The 17,152-nt window shown below is 37.5% G+C and overlaps 1 protein-coding gene across 9 annotated transcripts in view; it reads right to left on the bottom strand.

The window, feature by feature from the left end:
• grip1 (glutamate receptor interacting protein 1) overlaps positions 1-17,152 on the bottom strand; it is a 110,096-nt gene that overhangs the window by 31,022 nt on the left and 61,922 nt on the right. For 6 of the 9 annotated variants that reach the window (XM_036148917.1, XM_036148920.1, XM_036148912.1 and 3 more), the window contains exons 2-8: positions 9,933-10,013; positions 6,480-6,630; positions 5,736-5,881; positions 2,592-2,675; positions 2,441-2,516; positions 2,210-2,355; positions 1-93 (exon numbers count right to left, since the gene is read on the bottom strand). The exon at positions 1-93 is cut by the window's left edge and continues 55 nt beyond it. In XM_036148917.1, the coding sequence (XP_036004810.1) occupies positions 1-93; positions 2,210-2,355; positions 2,441-2,516; positions 2,592-2,675; positions 5,736-5,881; positions 6,480-6,630; positions 9,933-10,013 (777 nt within the window). The remainder of the gene's footprint in view (positions 94-2,209; positions 2,356-2,440; positions 2,517-2,591; positions 2,676-5,735; positions 5,882-6,479; positions 6,631-9,932; positions 10,014-17,152) is intronic. The other 3 variants (XM_036148921.1, XM_036148914.1, XM_036148919.1) reach the window with 1 other exon arrangement.

The following is a 17,152-nucleotide window of genomic DNA, read 5'->3' as shown; positions in this document are numbered from 1 at the left end:
AGAACATGGAGGTGGAAAGAGCCACGCCCAGGCTGGATCCGGCCGCCTTGGCGACTTCAACCAGCAGCGGCCCCGACGCCGTGGCCACGGAGTCTGAAAGGGCAAAAACACTTTTAAACATTTATTATTATTTCTATCCTAACAGGTAATAACACACCGTTTGGCCTGGATGGCACAAATAAACACTAAGAATGTATCATTAGAAGGTCTATGGATAATATTTTACTCTGAAATGTCCCATTATCTTTATTTTCAACACGTGAATTGTTTTCGTTTTGAATATCAGTTTAGTTTAGTTTAGATAGTTTGCATTATAGGCAGTGCATTTATGTTTATATTGTTGTATATAAATAAAGTGTAGTGGAAAAGCGGTTTTCTCTTTCATTGGTAGTCGGCATCACGCAGTAGTTGGGTCGTTGAGCCATTAACACAACTGAACGGGTTCAGAGCCGCATTTTAAAAAATTCAAACATGTTTACTGATTACTTTCACTGAAACTTACAGCTTGCTTCGTAGTATAATGAGTGATTAGCTACAAGTCACCTCATAATACAACTTGTTCTTGGTAAATTCTGGAAATATCCCTGGATTGGAGATTAAAGCACTTAACTCGAAGGTTTCCAAAAGTTTTGTCTGCATCATTTAATGCTGCTGTTTTAATTTACAACAATATTTTATGTCACAATTAATAAACGGATGATTTTTTTACTTCTCCAAGTCACCCTTTTCCAAACTTACAGCTTAATTAGCCTCTTGGTATGTTTTACTACACAAAAAAGACTGTAATTATTGGGTAAAATAAAAATAAAATCTACATTTTTAGGTACATTTTCAAAACTATTTTAGTTATTTTTGATGTTTACTTGCAAACATTTAATTTAAATATTTTTGCAGAGTTTAAACCTCCTTCTGATTGTGATCTGCACTTTACAAGAACCCGTTACACCATGTGAATCATGGTATAAGCTAGGCGTGATTTTGTGCAGCCCCCCCCCCCCCCAACTGCATTTTGTCAAAAGATTTGACCATCAGCACCAGTTATCAATTAGGGAAAAATTATTACAGACAAGTTAGAATTTTCTTTCAATTGAAAATATTAAGACAAATTATCTGTCTTTTAATTACTATACTATTTACATTCTCTTTAATTTAATAGCCATTTTATAGTCATTTAATGACTTAAATGCAGACTTTCGTGCACAAACTCTGGTTTTATTTGTTTATTAAAATTGAGAAAGACTGACCCCAAATGCTGTTCTTATTACTTAGAATATGCAAAAAAAAAAAAATCTAAATAAACATTCAATTGATTTCAAGAGACTCTGAAACCTGGAAGACCACATTTCTATTTGGCAAATGTGCAAAACAATTTTTAAGTTTTGAATCTATTTGCATATTCTCTTTCCAACAGAAAATCTGTTGAATTTAATTAAAACTTTCATGCACATATTTTGTAGAGCAGGTAAAAAAACTCACAATAGAATAGTTTTTTTTATTACACACACACACACACACACATATACATATATATATATATATATATATATATATATATATATATATATATACATATATATGTATATATGTATACATATACATATATATATATATAAACATATATACATATATACATATATATGTATATATGTTTATATATATATATATATATATATATATATATATATAAACATATATATATATATACATATATATATACACACATATATATATACCTATATATATATATATATATGTATACCTATACATATATCCATATATATATATATCTATCTATATGATAATATATATCTATCTATATATATATCTATATCTAGTATATATATATATATATCTATATAATATAAAATAAAAGGTAACAAATTGGTTGCATCTTTAAAGTCTAAACCAGTGGTGTCCAAACTGCGGCCCGTGTGCCATTTGTGGCCCTCAAAATGCAATTTAGGAATTTAAGGTTAAAATCTATAAACAGATTGACTAAAATTTTTAGATTCTTTGCTGTTGTTTGTTTTTAATTTAAACTGCTGTAAATTGCAGATATTAAGGCTTTAATGACTAATTAAGTTCCCGTGGGCTCTTCTTTTCTAACTTCCTAGTAAATTGCCATTAATATAGCTGCTGAAATTATGGTACATTAAATATTTTTTCCGGTTAAAAAAGGAACTGATGATGCTAATGACTGTGAACTGACCCATCACTGAGACGTCGTACTCTATCAGCAGCGTGGCCTCCTGGCCGCACTGCTTCAGGATGCTCATGGCCTCCGACAGCGTGCTGCCGTGGAGACGAATCCCGTCGATGCTGAGCAGCCGATCGCCCGGCTTGATGGTTCCTTCTCTGCAGAACGACAGCGGGTTTTAGTTTTTAGCTCGTACGGAAGCTCCAGAGGGACAAAAAGTCCCAGAGCTGCAGAGGCTGGCACCTTTCAGCCGGGCCGCCGGGCCTGATGGTCGTTATGACGATGGGGCGGGTCTTGTTCCTGTCCTCGTGGGTTCCACCTGTAAGAAAGTGTTGCTTCATAACCTGTTTTTTTTTTTTTCGATTTAACGCGGGGCAGACGTGTCGATTCTCACCTCTGATGACGAAGCCGAAGCTGTTTCCTTCTTTGTGAAGCGTCACCTCCACGTTCTTGAAAACGACGCCTGACCCCTGCACGGCTGCAGCAGAAACACATCGCCGTCAGTCGTCGCCTGCGGCTGCAACAACACGCTTAGCACACAGTATTCATACCGCCTGGAGGTTTACCGCCAATCTCAGAGCCTTTTTTTGGTGTTAGGGTTTGCGTTGTGTAGCTGAAGGAAAGTTATTTATGCCGTTGAATATCTACAAATAAAATCTGAAAAGTGTGGCATGCTATGGAACCACCTCCAGCTGCAGTTCTTTGGCTTATGTCAGATAGAGTCCGGCCCACCGAACAATGCATTATCATTATTCAACAAATTATTATTATTTTTTTTTCCAGTGTCCTGTCTGGCAATGTGTCAATAAGAATTGTTGTCTTAATGCCAAAAAGAGCTCATCAGATTTGACTTGGAAGTGGAGCAGTACTGCTTTTGCCATAGTGCTCCGCTTGATTTATGAATGTGAATAGTTTTATTATGATTCATGCGGGGAATATCTCAAATGATATGGACACTACAATGGGAAAGTAGGAGAGGAAAGGAAGAACAAGAAGAAAAACAGAAAAGGTGAAAGAAAGAGGAGATAAAACGAAGAGAATGATACAACAATTATTGAAAAAAACATGTACTTAGTTTAATTGAAAATATGCAGTTCATATATTGTCCACGAGGGGCGCTGTGTTTTAATCAGCAGATTGCAGCACTGAGCTTCAGATGTGGAAAATTTATCATTTTTATCTGTTTGATGTATTTTGTCATGCAGGACAGTGTTTTTAAGTTCCATAAAATGTGAATAAATGTTTTTCAACATTGTACAATCACTATGATCAGTTCTTATGCATAATGCACAAGTAAATGTTTAACTGAGTAAAAGTATTGTTGAAATTGCACATACTTTTCTTAAAAACGCTGAGGTTATTCATAATATATTGTGTAAAAGTGAAATTCATTTAATATAAAAATCAACAACAAGTCCACATTTATTAGTTCTATTTAATCTTGCAATGAGTTTACTAGTGTGGCCCTCTTGAGATCAGATTAAGCTGAATGCGGCCCCTAAACCAAAATGAGTTTGACACCCCTGTTCTAAGCCATCCCATAGTATCTGTGGTTGTAGGTTAGGGTGCTTCCCATCAACTATGACCGGTTACCCTGTTCCTCCTGAAAATGAACATAAAAACGCATCACCACAGCATGATGCTGCCACTACCATGTTTCCCCATGTTTAGTGTGATGTTTCCCTGTTTTAGGAATAAAAATGTCTCATAAGATCACATCACCGTCCCCCATGGCTTGAGGCAAACTGCTGGAAGGACTTCTTATGGCTTCTTCTGCTAAAATAACCTTCTCTCTGCCGCTCTTTCGTAAAGATGAGATTCGCAGGATGCAGGACTAAGGCTGAACGATTTCGTAAAATAATCTAATTGCAATTTTTTTTCTTCTTAATATTGTGATTTAATAAGATTTTTTTTCCCAGTTTAATTTATCACGTGTTTTAAAATATATACAAACAACAAATCAATTGGTTTCCTCGCCGTGTGGATTAGTTGCTAAAAGACCCGCAGCATCTAAACTCAGAGCAGAAATAATCGCATTCTGCGTACAATATATTTCAATTAAAATTGCAATTTTGACTTTTCTCCGTATTAACCACAAGCAACAAAAATGGCCTCTAAATAAAGATGTTTGTAAACAAGGACTATTTTAAATATGAACTTTTAATGTTTCTATTGATCTATTGATCAGAATATTATTCAACAGCTTTTAATTTAATTGGACATCAATCCTTGTTGAACATAAAGTCCAACCAACAAACAAGTCTATGTATTAAACCAGGGGTGTCAAACTCATTTCTACATTGGGCCACTTTGGCATCAGGAAGTCATTAAAAGGGCCGGTTGCACGTGTATAAATGATAGTTTTGATTTCACATAGAAGCATAAAAAATGCACAGTAACATAAAAGTAGCAACCTTATGCCCAGTTTATTCAGTTTTTAAGCAAAAAAAGTTGATATTGGGGGGAGTTACACTTTAAACTCATCATTCTGCATCACTTTTTCTCTTTTTGGACATTTCTGAGTTGTTCTAAAGTGTTGTGAAAAAACTGACATATAGTGGCAGGATGCTGTTACTACACAGTTAAAAAAAAGTCAACATTCGCCACAGGAGGCATAGTTTTAACTACTTTATACACTTTAAAAGAATATATGCCTCTATTTCATGAAATGATATGCCTTTTTTGGCTCTTGAGGGCCGGATAAATTGTCTTGACGGGCCGGATTCGGCCCGCGGGCCTCGAGTTTGACACATGTATATACATACATATACAAACAACAAATCATTTTGTTTCCTCGCTGTGCAGATTAGGTGCTAAAAGCCCCACAGCATCTAAACTCAGAGCAGAAATGATTGCGTTCTGACTACGATGTATTTCAACCAAAATTGCAATTTTGACTTTTCTCTGCATTAACCACAAGCAACAAAAATGGCCTCTAAAAAATATGTTTGTAAACAAGGACTATTTTAAATATGAACTTTTAATGTTTCTATTGATCAGAATATTATTCAAGAGAACAGCTTTTAGTTGATTTGGACATCAATCCTTGTTGAACATAAAGTGCAACCAACAAGCAAGTCTATGTATTAAACTGATTGACCATTACTTAATGCTTTGTATGATTATACAAACTCTAAAACGAGTAATAAAATTAGATTATCTCACTGCTGCAACTGTCTTTCCTTCCATGTGGAGGCAAACCCACTTTAAACATTTTACCAACACCTAATGGACGTGTCTAATTCCCTAATTGTTACATAGCCAAAAATTGCAGACTCTGCGATTTGGAAATTGCGTTATTTTAAATCACGATTATATTGAAAATACGATTCATTGTTCAGCCCTAAGCAGAACTAATACTTTGTCCGGTCAACAGATTCCCCCACTGGAGCAGCAGGTCTCTGCAGCTCCTCCAGATACAGGTACAGGTGTGATGAAGTCCTGTTTCCACTGTGAAGCAGCCAGGCTCATTGGGCTGAGCTCTATGAAAGCAATACTCCAGACTTTAAGCTAAACTAAAAGACTCCATTAGACTTACAGACGGGCGGCAGCTCGTACTCCACCTCCAGCACCACTCGCTCGCCGACGTTCTTCAGCAGGCTGATGATCTCGTCGTGCCTGAACTTGGCCAGGTTGATGCCGTTGACCGCGCGGATGTAGTCGCCCACGTTCAGCTGGTCGCTCCTGAACAAATCATCAAATTTTCATGAAACCTGAGACGCTTTTTTTTTTCTTTAAATCTAAAAGCAGGGGCGCTTCCAGGGGGTGGCCATGGCCCCCCCTGGCCAGTGTCTATTGTAGTAGCGTCAGTTTAGCATTTCATCCCATGATGCACAGCCAGCAAGACAGACGCTCTTCCTTGGCTTCTTTATTTGTATCTGCCAGTATCTACTTCCCTTAGTAACTGTTTTGTTTTCCAATAAATGAATAAATGTACACCTTATTTTTAATGTAATTATGCAATAAAAATGTATTGTTGTTCAACTCAATATGTTAACTCTGCTATTATTGGGCTATGCACATTAGATCATTAGGAACATTAAAATTTCAGAAAACCATTACAAACCATAAGATGTTAGTAGGCGTTTACTTAAATCTTTCTGATTCTGCCTGTTTTCTACATGCAGCTTTACTACAACAGTGGAATAAAATCCTGAAATTACAGCTTTTAGTTTCAGCGACACCCCAGGAGTTTAAGTGGCTCCATCTGGCCCCCCCTATGAAATATTTCTGGAGGCGCCACTGTCTAAAAGCCGAGAAAGATGAAACAAGCCGGCGTCACCTGGCAGCGATCCCTCCCTGTCGCAGGTTTGAAACCCGAGGCTTGCCGTCTTTGTCGATGCCTCCTGAAACGGTGAGTCCGAGCGTCGTTCCCTCCTTCTTCATCAGCTCCACCACCGTGCATCCCCGAAACTCGTCTGGAAAACAGATCCCTGCTCGTCGTCATCATGGCCAGTGTTTTCCTTTTTCTGTCACTGCGCCCTGATTTCACAGCCCCCCCCACACTGCAAAAACGGAACTTAAAATGAGTAAAATGTTCTTAAAATTAGTGTATTTGTCCTTGATTTGAGCAGGTAAATAAGATTATTTGCCAATGAAATAGGATTTTTGCACTTAAAATAGGAACAACTCATCTCCATCACCTTATTTCAAGTACAGGATGTCTAATTATCTTAGTTTGGGGTCAAAATACTCATTCCATTGGCAAATAATCTTTTTTACCCGCTCAAATCAAGGACAAATACACTAACTTTAAGAACATTTTACTTATTCTTTGATCCGTTTTTGCAGTGCACCCCTTCCTCCCCCCCCCCTGCCCCTTGCTAAAACACAGAAAATGAAATAATAACCCCGACAAACAGAAAGAGTCGTCTCCTGCTCTGTCGCCCATCTATTTTTCATCGAGCCGTTGAATAATTCAGCAGAGGAAGAGCTGGTCATATTTTATAGCTGCTACAGCGTGATGTGAACCGTCCTCAGGTGATAAAACAGAAAGCTGGATTTCACTCAATCCTTGGGTTTTAATATTAATGAGCCGGGGATTCACCCCCGCTTCATTCAGGCGGGATTACGACGCCGTTGAGCCGACACTGTGACTCGGTCTAAAAAAAAAAAAAGGTAAACCTTCGATCTTTGATGCTCGAATGTTTGATGAACCAGTTTCCTGCAGCTGCAGAGGAACAACTTCTAAAATTGGTTCTTCACAAACCGCCTGGCTTTTTTTTATTTTATTTTTACTCCCAAACGAGCAGATTTTTACTAAAGCAGCACGATTTGAGTAGGAACTGAGCCAGATGTTCAACCCGGGCATCAAACCTGCAGCAGCTTTTAACGGTTTTACCTGTTTGTCACTGGAAAATTTAGTGTAACTATGGAAGCCCATTTCCGCCACTCTGTTAAAAAATAAATAAAAATTATCTCAAAATAATGAGATAGTATCTCATTATAATGAGATACTATCTCAAAATAATGAGATAGTATCTCATTATAATGAGATGCTATCTCAAAATAATGAGATAGTATCTCATTATAATGAGATGCTATGGAAGCATAGTAATCAACTTAGAATATCAAATTTATTTCCCTTTATTTAATGTGGCCGTAAAATATCCAACTGAGATATTTTATTTTATGAAATAAAACGTTTAAATAAGGCCAAATAAATATGAAACAATTAATATAAAACATAAAAATTAGATAAAAAAAGTGTTTTTACTTTTTTTGTACATTTACTTGCATTTAAAAAATATATAAGTGAATGTACAAAAACAAACAAATTATGCCAATCGTACGGTTTATTTTTTTTAAAATTACCCCAAATAAAGCTGTATACCTAAAAATAGTTAAATATATTTAAGAAATTAAACTAAATAAAACAGTAATTACTAAATATTGTAAACACTAGATTAAAAAACAACACTCAAAACAAAGCAATTAAATAAATAAATTAAAACAAAAATGAAGTAAAAAATTTGCATCATCACTGCAACCAGTAAATTATTCTTAAGATATAAGAACCAAAATTATTTATGAAAATAGTATTTAACTTTTCTATCTGCTTTGATTTGTGAATTGGCTGTTTGAACACAAAGGTTCTTAATTAGTTTTAAAACGCATCCCAAATATCCTTAAAACAAACTGTGGTTCCTAAACATCAGCATCACTGCATCATTTTATTGGTTTCAGTCTCTTAATCTAAAGGTGTAAATATTTATCACCCTTTTCAGTCTATTCCTTTGTTCTGTAGTTTATTAGTGTCACTTATTCTTTTTATTTTAATAGTTTAGTTGAGGAACACTGGCTTAGTTAAAGAGTTTGCCAACTAAAGTAATTTTACTGGAAGTTGAAGTTAATAAATTCTTATATTCTGTAGAAAAGTTGTTTGGTTGTGTTTATTCTGTATATGAATGCAATAATTGTCGTTTGAATTCACTCCTTCATCTGTTGCTCTGTGAAACGTGTCAAACTCGAGGCCCGTGGGCCGAATTTGGCCCGTCAAGGCCGTTTATCCGGCCCTCAAGAGCCAAAAAAGGCGTATCATGTCATAAAGTAGAAGCATATATCGTTTTATATTGTATAAAGTGGCTTAAACTGTGCCTCCTGCAGCAAGTTTAACTGTGTAGTAACAGCATCCTGCCACTAGATGTCAGTTTTCCCACAACACATTAAATCAACCCAGAAATGTCCAAAAAAAAAAAAAAAGTGACACAAAATGACGAGTTTAAAGTGTAATTCACCCCAATATCAACTTTTTTTCTAGATAAACTGTTAAAATGGGCCTAAGGGTGCTACTTTTATGTTGCTGTGAAATGTTTTACATTTTTATGTGAACTGGAATGAAATTATGAAAAGTTTTTTCGTTGAAATTTACTTCTCCGTAGCCAATAATTTATTAACGACCGTAATAAAAGTGTTTATTTTTGGAAATTACAAGAATAAAGTCAGAATATTCGGTGTACAAGAATAAAGAACATTATGAGGATAAAGTACATGGGAATAAAGTATGTAATATTATGAGAATAAAGTCACACTATCGTTTCATGATAATAATTTGATGCTGATTTGCTAAAAAAGTTTTAGTATTTCCTTAATTGTGAAACCGATACCAAAGTACAACTTTACAAGATGTTCAACATGCTTCATTTTAACACACGGGGAAGAGTTTTCATAAAATGACTACTTTGTTCTCACAATTTTATGACTATATTCTCATAATTTCCAGAAAGAAATAAAGTGTTTGTTGGTGTAACCGTTCCAAAGAAGTGAAAACCATAATCATGTCTCCTTTATTTTTTCTTCGAAGGCTCCATTACTGGTTTAGACATATTAAACTTTTCCTCCAGGAAATGTTTGTTTGCTACAGTAAGAAGTTCAAAAGCTTTCTTAAAACTGTCATCAGCTTTTCCCCTTTAACTCTTAAACTGAACATCTACAACGTTTCCCAAACTGGTTCCCAAATTTCAACCAGCTTAAATATTAAAAGACGGTTCATGTTCTCACAGAGTCGGTGAAGCAGCATCCAAGCAGGAATCGTAAATAGGACAGCAGCTCCAGGTGGGAGGAGATAAAGTGCAAACACAAGCATCTTCCTTTGACTAATGGGATGGAAAACATCAGCTGTGTGTGTGTGTGCTCTATTTCTAGCTGCTGTCTTCATTCCTGCCAGTCAGAGGAATCCCAGAAACCCATATTGAAGGATGAGGGGGTGGGGGGGGGGGGGGGGGGGGGGGGTTACCTGGTATGCTTTGCCTCCTGATGGCCAGCGCTCCATCTGGAGGTCGGGACCCTGCCGAGTGTTTCGTGTACGGCCCTTCATCTGAAAGGAGAACAAAAACATCCCATGATGCTTTTCATCTAAAGACCCAGTTCCTATCAGCTCATTTTACCGGTTTCAGAGCAACGACGCTTCCATCTGGTTTTCACTGACCCCGTTTACACCACCCCTATATTTAACCGGAAGGAGACCGGTCAGAGCTCGGTAACTGAGATAACTATCGAGTGTAAATGGATCGCAAACTGAACTGAACCGTACCAGACACAACCGGACCGTGCTAAATCTAGACCAGTTCAATGGGTGGGCTCGGCCCGGTTTTTCTCTGGCTCGGTTCTCAGATAACTACAGGCCCATTCACACTACACTTTTTTAACCGAGCCGAGCCAAGACCACTCCGAGCTTGGATCAGTTAATCAAGCCAAGACGACCGTTTACACACCAAGCTTATCTCGGTTCCTTGGTTTCCTCGCCTCCTAGTGGCGATCTGCGTTACTACCGCTCTCTGGGATTGAAGGCGGAAGCAGCAAAACAAAACGGCGGCGCCCGTAACATTCAGGACGTTATGCTTGATATTGTGATATTTCTGTGTTTGCAGAGAGTCAGGGGAAGAAGGCAACCATTGGAATTGTTGTTTCCTGCATCTGTAAATCCTGATAAGACGTTCGTTTGTCTTATCCACTTCCCAAAAGCTGACTCCGTCAAGTAAATTCACCAAAGGTTGCCTTCGTCGCCTGACTCTCCGCAAACAACGAAGTATCACAATTATAACCATTTTAATTTGCTTGAATCCCTCCTTCAATCCTAGAGAGCTGTAGTACCGCAGATCGTCACTAGGAGGCGAGGAACTGTGCTAGCGTGATGTGTAAACAGTCGTCAGAACCAAGCTGGCACGGTTAACTGATCCAAGCTCGGTCCGAGCTCGGCATGGATCGGTTTAACGAGGGTAGTGTAAATGAGGCTACTGGTTCAGATGTCCACCAAAACAACATCTGGTTTTCTACGACTTCATCCTAAACGAATCTTAATCTTTCTGAAGTTAGTAACACCAAAACCTTCTGCCGTTCATTAGGCCCTTGTTGATAAATTTGCCATTTTCTGAAGGTTTAGCGGTGTAACTGGCTTCATCCGTTTCTTAAAGTGGTTTTGAGGCTTTGGCTTTTCATTTAAAGTTTCAAAGATTCTTTATTGTCACCACGTGTTACCGAGGTGAAATTTCCTTTTGGCCGCTCTGGTTCAGAGTATACGTAATGAAGGCAAATATACAAACAAACAGGCAATTAATAAGGGTTGCAGTGTTTTTTTGTTGTTTTTTTGTTTTTCCTCTAAAAACAAAACAATTCCTCTAAAAGTTCTGGTTCTGAGCTCCTAAAGGGATCTTAACTGGTTTGGGTGTATTATTTACAGTCCTGCTTAACTAGTTCAGATGTGAACAAACACTCCTAGTTTGACCCTAAACTTATTTCTTCTCATCAAACGTGTTAAAATTTCAAATAAATCCAGAAGCTACATGTAAACCTGTTTTAATTTCATTGAACAAAAACTGACAAAAAATACTTTTTTCAAATGGCCTTTTATCAAACGTACAAGAAAAAAAAAATCTGACAAAAACTAAACAATAACTCATTAAGAGTAACAAAAACTATAGCTGTGTCCACATTCGGGGGCCTCACTAGCTTTTCCCGCCCTTTTCCTCTCCATAACAACTGTTGCCCAGCAACCATGGCCGCTCTGGTTCAGAGTATACGTAATGAAGGCAAATATACAAACAAACAGGCAATTAATAAGGGTTTCAGTGTTTTTTTTGTTGTTTTTTTGTTTTTTCTCTAAAAACAAAAAAAAAATCCTCTAAAAGTTCTGGTTCTGAGCTCCTAAACGGATATTAACTGGTTTGGGTGTATTTACAGTCCTGCTTAACTAGTTCAGATGTGAACAAACACTCACGAATTTGTCCCTAAACTTATTTCTTCTCATCAAACGTGTTAAAATTTCAAACAAATCCAGAAGCTACATGTAAACCTGTATTAATTTCATTGAACAAAAACTGACAAAAAAGACTTTTTTCAAATGGCCTTTTATCAAACGTACAAGAAAAAAATCAGACAAAAACTAAACAATAACTCATTAAGAGTAACAAAAACTATAGCTGTGTCCACATTCAGGGGCCTCACTAGCTTTTCCCGCCCTTTTCCTCTCCATAACAACTGTTGCCAAGCAACCATGGCCGCTCTGATTCAGAGTATACGTAATGAAGGCAAATATACAAACAAACAGGCAATTAATAAGGGTTGCAGTGTTTTGGTTTTTTTTTGTTGTTTTTTTGTTTTTCCTCTAAAAACAAAACAATTACTCTAAAAGTTCTGGTTCTGAGCTCCTAAAGGGATCTTAACTGGTTTGGGTGTATTATTTACAGTCCTGCTTAACTAGTTCAGATGTGAACAAACACTCACTAGTTTGTCCCTAAACTTATTTCTTCTCATCAAACGTGTTACAATTTAAAATAAATCCAGAAGCTACATGTAAACCTGTTCTAATTTCATTGAACACAAACTGACAAAAAATACTTTTTTCAAATGGCCTTTTATCAAACGTACAAGAAAAAAAACTAAACAATAACTCATTAAGAGTAACAAAAACTATAGCTGTGTCCACATTCAGGGGCCTCACTAGCTTTTCCCGCTCTTTTCCTCTCCATAACAACTGTTGCCCAGCAACCATGAAGCGCAAAGCTGTAAAAATGGAGGTTGAACTTTTGTTCTGTTGGTTTTTTGTTTAATTACTCCTTGAGGAACCCCAGCAGTTGTACTGTCGCCGCAGGCCTTTGTTATAAGTGAGCCAATTACGCATTTCCACATGAAGCTTAACTTTAACCTAACCAGACCCGTATTGCTCAGTAAGAAAGGAAAGGCTGGAATAAGCCAAAGATGAACCGTTATATACCATCTGCCTGAACTCTATCTGTGTTTAACTTCCACTCTTTAGAAATTAAGTGATGCCTTGATAAACTGAGCAGATATTTAGGTTCTCCAGAGCTCCATTCTTCCAAAAAATAAATATATGTTGCAACACAGGAAAAGCACCGCACACCAACTGTGACGCATGGAGGTGGACGTATCATTTTATTTCTTGCTGCAGGAGGACCTGATTATGTCACCGATATAGAATCCACCATCATTTCTACAGAGCATCAGAAGTTCCTTGAGGAAAATGTGAGACCAAAATTCAAACTGAAGCACCATGTGACCCTGCAACATCACAAGTGACCCAGAACCAACCAGTAAATGCACCGAGAACAGGTTAAATGTCCTAGTCAAAGCCCAGGTCTTGATTACATTGAGAGAAAAAAAACATGTTGAACATCCAAGGAAGGCCTCAAACATCTCACAGCTGCAGCTGAGGAGTGTATAACGACTAGAACAAAAGGCTAATTTTTGTTGTTCAAGTTTAAATCAAATCCATTTCATTTCCCGCTTTGACATCAATAAGAGTAAAATTAATATTTAATTGGATTTAGTCATTTTTTCATTGCAATTTTTAGATATCCAGGTGAGGAATTTTTATTTTTTCCCCCTCATATTATAAACACACACACCAAATAAGTGAGTAAACAAATCTTTAACTTTAACCCTGAACCCGGGGGCTTCTGTCCATGTCTGTCTTGGTTGTGTTTTATCTGGCTCTTTATTGTGCTGTTGTTACATTTTGGTTTCCCGTCGGGCTGTAATTTATTCTGATCTGATCTGGATCGGCTCCGGTCGGTTCCAGCAGCCAAGCTCAGGAGCAAAATGAGATTGAGAAAACGCTGCCGTGTTTTCCAGCCCTTCTGGGGACATTTACTTTCCTGGAGGTTCGGCTTGTTCCTGAGGCTGAGCGTCCCCCGAAGGAGAACCCTGACCCTTAAACCATGTCTTTCCAATATAATTTAAAGGATTATATCTATTTAGTTTCCCAAATTAAATCCCCTGAATGTGACTGTATTAGGTTTTGGTCCCCAGTAGATCTGTAACACAAGCAAACACACAGTCAGACCATATCTAAGTGAAGATGAAAGCCGAGCCTCCTCCTCCTCCTCCTTCAGATGTAGGGCAACAGCATTCAGCCTTTTCTGTGCAGAGCGACACTACTATACTCCATTTGCAAACATGCACTATATAATGCTGCATACTAAACACCAGAGGTGGCTGTATAGCACCCTTCTTATGCGTAAAGGTAAAATTCAGGATTTGCATAAAATGCTGACGTAGGTTAATTCATCCAGACTGCTCAGCTTCTTGGAGTTTCATGAGGACAGAGAGATTAAATCTGCATTTGCAGTGAAGCTAAAACATCACAAGTGATTTGGTTTGTTGCATCGGAACATCCTAAAATCAGGTAAACGCATCCTCCGACGAACAACGGAACATGACACTTTACACCGTCTCATTATTTATTCAGCAGAAACTGAACCAAAAAGCAGGAGCAGTGAGCGAAAAAACATCAAGTCTATGCTTCACTACGCATCAAACGCTGTTAAAAGGAAGGATCTTAACGCAACGTCTTGACAGAAAGGCATCAGAAATCACCTCAGCGAAGATCCACTGTGATTGGTTATCAGAAGGTCACATGACGAAAAACCAGATTACCTTCACCTGTTCATTAAATCCTCCAGGTACAGTTTAATGCTCCTACTATCGTCTATAAACGGATAGACCAGGGGTCAGCAACATTTACAGCCAGTCTGCTTGAAATTATTTGATTCGAGCTGCAGAAGCAACGGGACCCTTTTCAAACACATGTAGCTTACTCGTTTTATAAATACCAACTCTAAAAATGGGTTTCTTTATTGGCTGAATTCAAGAAACACAATTTCATTTCAATCATTTGGTTTTTAGAAATAAAGAATCTTTTACAAAAAAAAAGACAGTTCATGTATTTTCTTGTATACCGCATTTATGAAAAATGAAGAAAAAAGAAAACATTCTGTGTGTAATTTAGCCTGTCTTGTTACTTTTATATAAAGAAACAAGATAAAAAGCCCTACTATTTAACATTTTTTTCATGGTTTATGAGCCACAGTGGAGGGCCTAAAGAGCCACATGTGGCTCCAGGGCTGCAGGTTGCAGATTCCTGGCATAAACTAACAGCATGCGCCTTAATGCAATTTCTTTAAGATAAGATAAGATAAGATAGTCTTTATTGATCTCACAATGGAGAAATTCACTCGTCACATCGGCTCATACAAGAAGGTGCAGAGTAGGGAAGGTGCATTCAGTTATATACAGTGAGTCTTCATATATACAATGGATCAAAAAGAATACCAAAAAATACAAAAAGAAATAGGAATGGGCATATGATGTCTTATTTAAATTCATAGTGGTCTATATATATATATAAACATATATATATATACTTATATATACACATATATCTATACGCCTACATACATACGTACCTCCACGTATATATGTGCATATACATTCGTGTATACATTTGTATATACATACATACATGTGTACTGACATATGTTCAGGTATTGATAGCAGCAGAAGTCACTTCTTTCAGGATTATTGCACGGGTTGTAGTACAGTGTATTAGATAGATTATTATTATTAGTTATTGCACATTAATTATTACAGTTATATTCTTTAAGTCTGAGGTTAAAAATTAGATAAAGGGTGGGGACATAAGTTTAAACATGCAGCTGGAGATGTTATGGGATGGTTTATCAAATTTGTGATAATGATAATTTCTTGATTTTCTGTTATGGCTTCATATAATCATAATTCATATAAAGAACCCGCAGCACATTGTATCTCTTGTGTGTTTTAGTTCTTATAATGGAAAACGGTAAATATGTATAAGCCATCCTGATTGGTACATATGTACCAAACTATGTGAAGTCCATCCAGCTCCATGAGAGGATATTTTAGCATGACTGGGGAAAACTAATAATCCACATTTTTCTGTTCTGACTAATAAAGGTTTCAACAAACTCTCAAAGTCCGGGTTTAACGAGGCAATTTATTGGTAGGTTTTCAGATTTTCACAAACAGAATAAAGGTTTCGGGGTGTATTTTAGATTTGGGACTTTCTCTGGAGCTAACGCTAACTTTAGCGTCATTAGCGGCTAACGGTTAGCTAGTTACGCTATTCTAACAGCTCATATAAATCCTTTGCATCCTCTCTGTCATTAGCCCTTTTCTAAAAAGCTTGAAGGTGGTATTAAGTATTAAGGCACATTTTTACAGATTTGATGTGTTTTGTGAAAGAACAGATGTGGCATCGGGGGACAGAAATGGTCCCACCTCGGTTATGCCTTTGGTTCAGATTTATCCGGATCTGGGTGGTTCTGCTGCTTTTAAGTCCAGGTTCTTGTATTTCCACCCATTTTGTCATTTACTTCTCTCTGTCGGTCCTCTTTCCTCCATTTAATTGTTTCAATTCTCTTCTTTTGTCTCTTTTCTAATACAATTTGTCTCATGTTTCCCATCCATCCATCCATCCATCCATCCATCCATCCATCCATCCATCCATCCATCCGGTCTCGTCAAGGTAAGAGATGAGAGGTAGTCACAGCCACGCGTTGGCTGACTTGCAAAGAGACAAGCCGGCTTTGAGGTTTAGAGAGATTGATTCAGTGATTCTGTAGCAACTGGGCCTTGCAGTCCATCTCTGTATACCAAGGTATTCTAGAGTCTGGTGAAGATTCTCAGTCATCCAAGTCATGGTCATTCCAAAAATAAGTAAAAAACAAAGCAACTGGACTTGTTATCCGTAGTTGAAGACGTTTCGCTTCCTCTCCAGGAAGCTTTCTCAATTCAAAAAGTCTGGAGTAATGTGGAGTAACAAGCTTTATACTACTGCCAAACAAAGGCCTTGCAATGGCTTAGATAACATGAAAATTCAACAGAAACAGGTCCACCCCTTAGTAATGGGCGGTCGTTAAAGACATTAAGACAGCAGACTGAACCAAAACTGGTCCACTCCTCTGTAACGAGGAGTCGTTAGGGTTGTTAATGGCCTGGCTTAAAGGAACAATGTTTTGATCACCCGTAGAATTGAGGTGATGATTGGCTGGAATTAACCCTATAGCTGTGTTGTAAGTTTTTGAGAGTTGGAACCTAAGGCCCCCTCCTTAGAGGAGGCTTAATGGCTTTAACCACCGCCCATTACTAAGGGGTGGACCTGTTTCTGTTGAATCTGCA

Source organism: Fundulus heteroclitus, chromosome 17 (assembly GCF_011125445.2).
Source record: "Fundulus heteroclitus isolate FHET01 chromosome 17, MU-UCD_Fhet_4.1, whole genome shotgun sequence".
NCBI classification, from domain to species: domain Eukaryota; kingdom Metazoa; phylum Chordata; class Actinopteri; order Cyprinodontiformes; family Fundulidae; genus Fundulus; species Fundulus heteroclitus.
The sequence above is the reverse complement of the archived record's forward strand: the minus strand, read 5'-3'. Positions and strand labels throughout refer to the sequence as shown.